The sequence below is a fragment of the Colias philodice genome, chromosome 10 (assembly GCF_061535455.1).
Source record: "Colias philodice isolate Cphi_HAF_F1 chromosome 10, ilColPhil1 Martin Lab GWU primary, whole genome shotgun sequence".
NCBI classification, from domain to species: domain Eukaryota; kingdom Metazoa; phylum Arthropoda; class Insecta; order Lepidoptera; family Pieridae; genus Colias; species Colias philodice.
Genome location: NC_143095.1, coordinates 527349 through 539486, shown reverse-complemented (window position 1 = coordinate 539486; position 12138 = coordinate 527349). Strand labels below are relative to the sequence as shown.

The window sequence follows — 12138 nt, the reverse complement described above, 5'->3', positions numbered from 1 at the left end:
ACATCAAAAATATCATGAACGTTAAAAATAGTGTTTTTTCTGAATATGTGTGTGTATGTATTATCTTACAAGTGCAATGTATGATACATAAAGACATTTTAAGTTTGAAAAATCAGATGTTTTGCGCGAAGTGACAGTAGTACCCACCTCAACGCTTCGCTTATGAGGCGTGCAATAATCAAGACGTTCTGAGTAACTACGAATTTTTTTGGCTACGTTGCAACGATACGCAAGATGCCACAAAAATCTTTTTTGAATGCGTTCAATATTGTTAATATGAATATTGTATTTTGGATTCCATATTACACTGCAATATTCTAACTTGCTTCTAACAAGGGCATTAAAGAGGGTAATTTTTGTGAGAGGGTTCCTAAAATTTTTACAAGTTCTCAGTAAAAAACCTAACAATTAAAAATGCATTGCTCCAAGAATATATAATAAAATCCCGACTAATAACATAAGCGCAATAATAAATATGACTACTAATCGGTTTAAAAAATTCATTATCAACTGGCTCAAAAATCTGGATTATCTCCAAACTGAAAGTCTCTTCACTTTTATTAAATAGGTGTCAAAATCAAAAACACAATTAATCATAATATTCCACTCACTGACACATACACACACACGCACACTCTCTCTCTCACACACACACACACACACACACACATACACACACACATACTCACGCTTATCCACCTGTCCAATTCATGTATCGTCATATATATAATATATAGATATCTCCATGGGCACTATGTTGATCAAACGTGCCATATAGTTAGTAATTATTTGATCCGTTTTCACTTGTTGATCCGGTTGGTATTTGTTGATCCATTGCCACACCACCGACCGTATGTGGATCCGAACGGAGCCACAAGTGTCACCATCAGTAATAATAATAATTACGTGCTTTTTATACAAATCCACCTTTTTTGCGTTTTAGCTCTTGTTGATCCGATTCAAATGAGCCAATCAGAGCCCACCGAGCTCAGCCATTGGTCTAATTGTTTTTTGAATACAATGAATGAGTTTACAATTTTCAATTTGCTTGGCAATCCGTTAAAGAAACGTGCTCCCTCGTATGTTGCCGTTCGCCTTCCATAATTTGTTCGGATCTTCGGGAGGGCAAGATAGCTAGCTCGTCTATTAGGATAGTGGCGATTTGATGTTGAGAATATAATATTAATTGTATTTATGTTTTTATGTAGCGCTTTGCGGATGAACATACACGTTTTATAAAAGTATAATTGTTTTAAATTCATTATTTTAGTGTCGTCGTAGATTTTATTTGTAGAAGTTAAAAAAGGATAGTTAAAGATAGTTTTAATGATTTTATTTTGTAAAATTTGGAGTGGCGCTAATTTATTTTTGTAAGCACTCCCCCATACTTCTATTAAATACATTAGGTGCGGCTTTACTAACGTGTTGTAGATGGTGTGTCGTAATTTATGAGGAATGCAAAAGTGATATTACGCAGATATCTAAGAAGTGCTGATAATTTATTTTTTAGGTGGTCGATGTGATAATTCCATTTTAGAGAGCTGTCGATTCGCAAACCTAGGTATTTCTCGTGGGTTTTCTGTTCTAATACAACACCGTTAATTTTAAGTGGAGCGTGTGGTGGAATAATTTTGTTATGAGCTTTGAATTTTTTGAGTTTGAGTTGTATTTAGATATCCTCTCCTCTGAGTTATAAGATGTCGATTCTGGGAAACCAGCAAAAATTACATATTTTTCGCGGCTCTTTCTGTCCCGTAGTTCCTTGATTAAGTGTTCATTTATATGAAGTTGATTTTTAGACGTAAAACCCGATGGATTGGCTGACTGATTTATTGATTGAAGATTTAATTCCATTGATTTTATTTTACTCTCACCCTGGTTGATCTGTGATTCTAATTGAGAAATAGTACTCTTCAATATGTTTTGTTCAGTAATTATCATACATGCTGTGATGACTTAATTTCATTGATTTGATTCGTATTTTGGCGAATTAAATTCAAGGATTGTTCGTTGGACGATTTAACCCTTAATTACTCGCGTCCATATAGTTACACTTACGCTCGCGTGGGGTATATTTAACCCCAATTTTAAAGGTACAATAAAACATATTTTTAATGACATACTTTTATTTTAATTATAAAAATTAGAAATAGACAACATTGTTCTTAATTATAATACTATTTTAATCAATATAAATATAATAAACTTTTAAAGATGAAACTTTAAATTTAGGAACTTTTTATTCAATACATTTATCACATATCGTAGTGGAATGGTCCTGACAAACTTGCTGGTGGCACTTGGCACATATAAATCTTATTTTTTTATCCTTTGACCTTGGACAGATATGGCACCTTTTATAAGTCGTCGATTGACCACCTCTGGAAGTGGGGCTAGGATCCTGAACATGAGCATTTTTTAGCCGTTTTTGTATGGCCCTAGGCAGTGTGGTAAATATAACCATAGGCCATATTTTTGTTCGTCTGCCGACGTTATAGTTAGCACACATTTGGTTGTGTGGAGTTGTGGTCACTCTGGATCACGTCCTCGTCTACCTCATCTTCATCGGAACTATCTATGATGCTTTCTTCGTCGTATTCCAACGCTCAACAATCTGGTAGTCAGAAAGACGCTTACTTGCCATTTTAGGCGTTCTAACCTAAAACAAATAAACATAAAATAAAGATAAGTAAAAAAACGAACCATTTAGTATATGTACTGCACATTATAAAATAAAAATACACATACTCACTCGTCCAAAAAAGTTGCACGAATACTCGCGTGGGGCAATATATACCCCAGACGCGATCTCCTGACACAACCACAGGACATGGAGCGGCGCTCGCGAGTGATTCACGGCAGGGGAAGGTATTTAGGCAGCTACTAAGAAAGGCACGCAGGTAGCTTTAAAAATGGCGGAGATACGACGCTTCAAATACGCCGTGGGGTTAGATATACCCCACGCGAGTAATTAAGGGTTAATTTCGGTAATTTGTGTTTTTACCTCAGAAATGTTTTCATGAATTTTGTTTACTACTTGTTCATTTGAGCATACATATTTTTCAAGTAATGTACTAATACGGCTCAACTCTGACCGAATATCCTTCATATTATCACTACATCTGCAATCTTGTTCTAGCGGTTGTTTCCGTTTTCTGTAAGTAATTTGAGTATCAGTTGGCGTAGAACTCGTAGAAAACGAACTTAGCTTCGATAGATAGCGATGCGATCCACCGGCAGTACCCACTGCACCACTGCTGGTTAAACGTGTTGGCGATCTGCGTACACTCATATTTACTCCGCAATGGATAATTTGTGCAGGAATATGAGTCGTCATTTGTTTGACCTAAATCTAACATTTTAATTATTTTATCAGATTGATATCAGACTCAGGGCAAAGGCGAACGCTACACGTCAATAAATATTATGATAATTATCTTGATATTTACTGATGATTCAATAGGTAGGTTGTTATTTAGTAAAAGATTTAGTAAAAGCTCATTATCACACTGTTTGTATGCATTTCCTGAGAACATTTACTATGGTAATGTTTATTTTTTTTACAAAATATTTAAGTAGAGATTTCAATGAACAAAAGTCTCCCCAAGTTTTGAAAAAAGCTGATATTTTGACTGGTGACTTTTCGATTGAAAATTAGGTTGTTTTTTTTGGTATTACTTCAATATAATTTTCAATCAAAAAATTACAGTGTATTTGAGACATAATAAAGTAAGTTTCCACCAAATTTCGTAGAAAATAAATAAATTTTGAAGTTGATAAAAATAAAAAACAAAAAACATGGTTTTTTGAACTTTTCACCTAAATTTTGAGGTTATGTGAAAAAATTGTTTATACAAAAGTTGTAGATCTTTTTATTACCTACAACTTTGCCATTGAACGTTTTTCCGTAGGACTAGTAGTTTTGTTGGAAATCGAGAGAAACCATTTTTTTCTCTTAAAAACTCCCCCCTCCCACTTCCCGAACTCGGATTGACCGTAATTTATTTTTCCTTTTATTTTCATCATATTGCCCTCCTTTTCTAATGGGTTTCTTTTTCTCTTTTTATTATTTTTAAAGGCTTCTACCCCAGTCTATGTAGGATGCATACTACTTGAGAATTATCACCGTCACTGTATGACGAAAGGTTCGTCCAAATATCTATCTTTTTAGGGTTCCGTATTTTTCACAACGTTCTTCAACTTCCATAAAACTCAGGAGATTTTTTGCTAGCCCTAATTTCATATCCCCATGTCAATGTCATGCAAGTGCATATAAATGGAACAGATCAACATACGACTTATGATTTGGTATATAAAACGGAGTCAAGAAGTGTTTGAGCATTTCAAAATTTGAACCGTTACGGAGTCGAGTTCGTCTAGTCTAGGCGGATTTAGCAATGTATGGAACATTACCTAACTATAATATGTTTGTGTACGGAGCCAACAAATACTGTAGTGTTTACGAAAAATTAATCTACGTTACTTAATATACAGTTTCGTTTTGTCGGATCAAATAAAGCTGTAATTTTGATAATATATATGGATCTGATCAACATACGTCTTTGGATTTGGTATATAAAACGGAGCCAACAAGTGTTTATGGGTTTCTGAATTTCGGCCGTTACGGAGTCGATTTAGTTCGAGATCTTAGCAATAAAAATGTTGAGTACATCAATTTCTCCATGAATACGTTTGGCAACATCGCTCAAATATTTGCGCCGTTGCCACTCCGGGCAAGATCTATGCAACCGGAGTCGAGTAATATGGGGGAAAAGGTGGAGTCAGGAATGCACGGCAGTCGGGCTGGATCAACTTAGTGCCCAGGTTGGTATTTATATATATTTTTATAATTAACTAGTAATTTTTATTCTTTAATTGTTATTAATCTGTAACTAGAATATTCTGTTTACGTATTTTATAATACTTGTATGAACTCATAAGGGAAGGCACTGTTTTCTGAGACACAGGTATTAACCTAGTTCAGAAGGCAGAGCAAAATTGTGAACTAAGTATGTAAAATTTGCTAATAAATATAATTTTATTTTTTTTTTATTTTAATTTGAAACCGCTATTAATTACTAGCTGTTGCCCGCGACTTCGTCCGCGATTACGTCGTTTTTCGTCATTCGTCGTTTAAAAAAAATACGTGACACTTTATTTTTGAATGTTCTTAATTGTCTCTTATAAAAATAAACTACATTAAAATTGAATACTCTGATAAGAAAATCTTAAAATCGGAGGACATCGAAAATCTGAGGAAAACATGAGTGAATTTGATTTAAATTCTACATTACTTAGGAATTCAAATAATAATCTAAATTAAATGTAGATTAACAGTTTGAGCGCATCATTATATAATATGTACCTAAGTATTAAATTACGTTAGTTTACATAGTAATTTTACTAAAAACACGATGACTTTCTTTCGCGCTCGGTACAACAAACTAAGCATGTTTGTGGTACGTGGCCCGCGTCACTTGACCCCCCGCGAGTTCCCCTCCGTTACTATGCGAAAATACATTCGTCGCCCTACTGTAGGAAAAATTGTAATATTTTAAATTCGAGAAATATTGATTTCTTGTATTCGACTATTCGTTGTAGTCGAATACAAAATATATTTGAAGAAACTTAGGTTGGCCTTCAGGCAAAAGGGATCCTATCAAATGATAAACTTGACCTTGTATCTTAAAAGTAAGCATGAAAGGATCCTCTGATAATTGTTGAGCACCAAAGGATAATTTAAAACGCACTACTATAAGAGCGAATATTGTCTAAGAACTGTTTAGATTGCACATGTTCCTCTAAAAGTAGTGATTTCAAAGGTTCTGGTGTATCTTCAAACGAAAGCCGACTCCTTACTCCTCTTTAAAGCATTACAAAAAGAACATACTACGTTAATATCGCCTATACAGAAGATGATCTGTAATCAATTGTGAGGTTATAAGCCAACCCACTTTTATATTTGTCGGACCACACCACCGAATTCGTAGATTGATCTTCTATGTTTACCTCTTAAGTCATTAAGACTGTCGAAATCTGTCTACAGTAAGACGGGCCTCTCGCTATTCGTCCGTTTCAAGAGACCAAATAGTTTCAATTCTTAATCTTTCATTAAACAAACTTATTAATCGTACTTGTCTCAAATAATCTTGTCTTAAATAATGGTAATATTCGCGTCCCTACTCTAGTCATTGCTTATGCTCATGTTCATCTTCAAGAGATCGAATAATATTATGGTGCACCCTATCATTTGTCAATCGGTCTTCATATTGAGTAAAAGTTTCAGATTATCGAGATAAAATATGCCATTTGCGATCAGCTGTGAGACGTTATACCCTCTCAGTGAAGGTTTCGGTCTCACAGGATAGTACATGCCGTTCGCGGTCAGCTGTGAGCCGCAATTCTCGTTGTGAAGCGGTTTCAGGTTCTCGGCATAACACAATATGTTGTTTTCGGTCAATAGTAAGCCTCTTACCTCTAACGATCCTTGAGAACTCTTATTTCTCATTTTCTTAGCTTTGCTCGAATTTCGATATAAAGATTTTTTAGGTGGCACTGATGCGAATAAATAAAAATTAAGTTAAAACGGACTGAGAGTGTTATAATCATCAATCATCATCATCATCAATACATATAATAAAATTGTGGAAAAGTGATGTCTGTACAATGAAAATATGTAGAAAAAAATTAGCAGGTGTTATTATTAAATCGATCTTGAACCCAAAACTGTAGTTAACATTTTTTTTGTCTGTTTGTCTGTATGTTTGTGCACGCTAATCTCAGAAACGGCTTATCCGATTTAGATGCGGTTTTCACTAATGTATTGTGGTAATCTTCATTTAACAGTTAGTGTTTATTTCATGTCAATCGGTTCATAAATAAAAAAGTTATGACAATTTATAAGTAATCACGGCGAACATTTGCTAAGGCATTCTATTGTACACTGTACAGTGTACGATAAAACGTAATTTATCTGTTATACGCTACAGTTATTCCTTTACATGTCCAGATGATCATATCAAAATTCCCCAAGGGTTTGGGGATAAGCTGAGGTAGTAGGGGGGGCGGGGTCAAATTAACATTATGGTTACTTCTAATAGGTAAATTTTCCACACAAAATGTCCTTTAAATTATGTCGTATTATATTTTTAACCCCCGACGCAAAAAGACGGGTGTTATGTGTTTGACTGCTATGTATTTCTGTGTGTGTGTGTGTGTCTGTCTATGGCACCGTAGCTGGCTAACAGGTAAACCGAATTAGATGCGGCTTTTTTTTGTTAGGCAGCATATTTTCCGACGCTGGTTCTTAGATAAATTGTATCGAAATCGGTTCATCCACTTATTATACCTACATAGGGGTAAAAGTGGGAATGAAAAAAATGATATAATAATTTATTTTTAAAGATCGTTGGGAAGTTTATGAAATTATTTATTCCTTTTTCTATACACTTTTCTTCGTCTAAACGGTTAAGTTACGTGCTCCCTCTCTCTCTCTTCAGCCTTTAGTTACGTGCGTGAGACAGGAAACATCTAATTTGGATTTGTTGCTGGATTTGATAAAAATTGAGTATCGATTAAGCTGATCAGTGGCTACACCATACATTATTAAAAACATCAATTTAAGAAAGGAAGGAAATAGAATTTGCTCCTCTCCCCCCCTGGTTCCTAAAAAATAATATGACATAATTTAAAAGAAATTTTACGTAGAATTAGTTAGGCATTTCTTTTTTGATTTTCGATATTATATAAGTACTAATCATAATTTTTAATTACAATATTATGTAGTAACTATTTGGTATAGGTTAGGCATTTCATTTCTTGATTTTCTTTAATAATTTGGTACGTAAGTTTTTCAGCTCAGTTTAGTAAGAAATTTTAATAACAATTCTTTTAATTATTTATGGTAGTACGTATTTACTCAATAATTGTATGTTAAGTAGTAATTCAGCATGGGCGTAGCCACGGTGGGGCTGGGTGGGGCGCTTACCCTGGCTTTGATCTGGTAGGTACCAATTGTGAAGGGGAGTGGGCGTGGGCGTTGGCATGGGCCTGGGAGTGGTCGTGGGAGTGGAAGCATGAAAATAAAAACAATTATTGTTGCCCCACCCTGAGCCCATGGTCATAGGTCCCATAGTCACTATTCCACGCGGACGAAGTCGCGGGCACAGCTAGTAGACAAATATAATCAGAAAGCTTTGAACTCCTAAGCTCAACCATAAAAGATAGACATTAATTATGATGTCGGGAGATATTTTTTATATAATATGGAGAACATTTCTTTCATACTTGATTTCTGTGTAGCTTTAACCCTTAAGGTTGCACACGCGACGAAAGCTTAAAATGGAGTTACTGCTCTGCTCACGAATATGAAAAATAATTGTACCAAGTTTCGTTTAAATCCGTCGAGTAGTTTTTGTTTCTATAACGGTTATACAGACAGACAGACGGACAAAAATTTTTGGCGTCAGTGTCGATCCCTAATCACCTCGTGATAGTTATTTAGGAAATATATTTCATGTACAGAATTGACCTCTACAGATTTAATATAAGTATTATACATATAATTAGATGCCAATTTCCATGTAACGTTAAATTCGACTATACATTAACTAACAGACAACGCAGGTTACTCTCGTTTCCGTAAGTTGAGGCGGCTACATATTCGGTCCTCATAACTTCACTTTTTGTGAATTCGATGCCAACACCATCAAAAAAAGAAATATTTTTAATTGTGAAAAAATATTATGATTTACACTATTAATACTATTTTAACATTAACACAAAATATAAGACTGTGAGTGTGTAAAAATAAATCCAGCTAGTTTCACATCAAACTTATGTTTTTAATTAGATAGGTATACGACATGAAAATATATTAATTACCAAGCAATAATCATACAGGTAAATACTGAACAAAAGTATTAACAGTCAAAGTATATTTTTACTTACAACATGTAAATGATGAAGGAATAATAATTATCAACGAACTAACCTTTTTGTATTATTGTTTATAAATATAAATTCATAAACAATAAATTTATAAAGAATAGAAATTTTCGACCACTAAAGAATGCTGGTTCGAGTCCCGCCTCGTTATCGAATTTTTAAAACACGAAGATTTTTAAAAATGTAACCAATGAACACAATCAATATTAGATTAACTGTAATGGTGTCTAGTTTGACTTAAAATAATAAACATCTACCCTCACTTTTAAAAATGTAGTATATTCACACGAATTATAAGCGCACCTTATAGGTAAGGGAAGATATGCGTTAAAGAGATAAATAAATAAATAACATAATTATATTTAAATTATTAATTTTTAACATTGTGTTCAGTAGTGTTATCATGTAAATTGATTTGATTTTTACGAAATCTCATAGATGGCGCTGTTTCAAATTTGTATACTAATAAATTCATTAAACTGATTCTCTGCCCAAATTACGTAAATGACATAGTTTTTATTGTGTAAAGCTAGATAATAGCATGGCTTACCCGAAATCAACATTTAAACATGAGTCTTTAGATTGTACGCTGTCGTAATTCACGGAATACGTAAGAAAAAAAAAAGGTTCACAGCTCCTCCCCCGGAGGTGATAGCATGATAATATGTTTAAAAAAGCCTCACCCGACCTGTTAGTAATATTCATGCAAAATTTGAAGTCAATCTATGCAGTACTTTTCGAGATTAGCCTGGACAAACATACAGACAAACAGACAAACAGACAAACAGACAAACAGACAAAAATTCTAAAAACTATGTTTTTGGCTTCTATATCGATTATAGATCATGGATTATGTATTCTTTTAAAAAAATATTCAATGTACAGTTTTGACTTTCCTACGATTTTATTATATGTATAGAAGATATGGTTGAAGTGAGCGTGAAAACTAAGTTTTGCATCGAAATAAACACCTAAGTCTTTTATTTTGTCTACTGTTGCTAAGATATGATTATTAATCTGATAACTGGGTGCAATAATACCTCTACTTCTATGTCTGCTAAATCGTATATGGTAACATTTTTCTGAGTTAAGTTTCATTTTATTGATTTTACACCATTCTGCCAAAGAATTTATGTCCTTTTGGAGAAGAGTACTATCAGTGGTTGATTTAATTGTTCTCAGAATTTTAAGGTCATCTGCAAATAAAAATATTTTTGAGTGCTTTAAGTTAAGTGGGAGGTCATTTATGAATATATTAAATAAAAATCAAAAAATATGTTAATACTGGCTTGCAAAAAATATGTTAATACTGCATAATAATATGCAGATAGTATTATTATGTTAACAGCTGTTGTAATCGAAAATATTATGCCCGTTTCACAATAAACAGACGAATGTTATAAGCGAGTTATAAATGTTATTAATTACCTAGGTTCAAATAGATTAATTGTATCAATATCGAAATAATTTAATACACATTTTTAAATATTATATGTGATGATGATAAATGTAAAATGTAATACCAATTAACAACATTTTATTATTAAATTACGTGAAGCTGATGTAATTTACCTGCCCTTTGTGGTTTAAATATTCAATTATTATATTGTGTTTTGTTACCTTTTGTACACATTATGCAAAAAAGGATTATCAGTAAAGGATTACTATTTTATGAAAACATTGAAACCCTAGTCGAATTTACATCATTATCAATATTCTTATCGGGTTTTAATCGCGATTTATTCATAGCTAGCTTTCCGCCCGCAGCTTTGCCCGCTTTGTCTTAAACTTAATAAATACACTAAAACCTTCCTTTCGAATCACTCTATCTATTAAAAAAAACCGCATCAAAATCTGTTGAGTAGTTTCAAAGATTTAAGCATATATAGGGACATAGGGACAGAGAAAGCGACTTTGTTTAATACTATGTAGTGAAGATGTTAGTGAACTTAGCAGATCATTTTTAGCAGATCAAAAAAAAAATGTGAGTTCTTATCGCGTGCAGTTGAGTTCTACAGTTCCTGATACTTTTTAGAAATAGTTCTGGCGTTTTTACCTTAAAAAACGACATTTGAAAAAATGATCTGGCAACTTCCCGTAGCAGATCATTTTTAGCAGATCAAAAAAAAAATGTGAGTTCTTATCGCGTGCAGTTGAGTTCAACAGTTCAGGATACTTTTTAGAAATAGTTCTGGCGTTTTTACCTTAACAAACGACATTTGAAAAAACCCGACCTGGACCCGGCTTAACGTGATGCTAAGACGTAATGCTACCACGTGATGCTACGACGTGATGCTACGACGTGATGCTACGGCGTGATGCTACGCTGTGATGCTACGGTGTGATGCTACGGCGTAATGCTACGGCATGTGTTACGGCGTGATGCTACGGCGTGATGCTACGGTGTGATGCTACGGTGTGATGCTACGGCATGATGCTACGGCATGATGCTACGGCATGATGCTACGGCGTGATGCTACGGCATGATGCTACGGCATGATGCTACGGCGTGATACTACGGCATGATGCTACGGCGTGATGCTACGGCGTAATGCTACGGCGCGATGCTACGGCATGATGCTACGGCATGATGCTACGGCATGATGCTACGGCATGATACTACGGCGTGATGCTACGGCATGATGCTACGGCATGATGCTACGGCATGATGCTACGGCATGATGCTACGGCATGGTGCTACGGCGTGATGAAATATGACATAAATAAATTTTCTAGTGTTTCATTTTACGCGAGTATTTCTAAAAAGTATCAGGAACTGTAGAACTCAACTGCACGCGATAAGAACTCACATTTTTTTTGATCTGCTGAAAATGATCTGCTAAGTTCACTAAAATGTAGTGAAGTACATTATACATCACTAAAATTATAAATAAACAAAATCATTATCATTATAATACATACCATTAACAAGCCTCTGTTCTCCATTAAGCACCCAATAGGTGACAGGTATAGGATAGGCCTCCGCAGTGCACTGCAGTGTCACGGATGTCCCTGATAAGGCTCGAATCGCGACTTTGCCCGTCCATACTGAGGGGGCGACTATGGGAAAATAAATATATTTATTATAAAATTAGTACCAAATAAGAATATAGATGAAAAGGTTCTTGTAAGTAAGTAAGATACATGTAAAAGTTAAAAAAAGGAAAGTTCCTGAATGTTGTTGTAAATAGC

At 34.3% G+C, this 12138-nt stretch overlaps 1 protein-coding gene across 1 annotated transcript in view; it reads right to left on the bottom strand.

Annotated features, from left to right (window-relative positions):
- The window catches only part of LOC149484983 (opioid-binding protein/cell adhesion molecule homolog), a 93164-nt gene that overhangs the window by 29640 nt on the left and 51386 nt on the right, over positions 1–12138 (bottom strand). The window contains exon 6 of the mRNA XM_089699708.1: positions 11869–12006. Within this exon, the coding sequence (XP_089555834.1) occupies positions 11869–12006 (138 nt within the window). The remainder of the gene's footprint in view (positions 1–11868; positions 12007–12138) is intronic.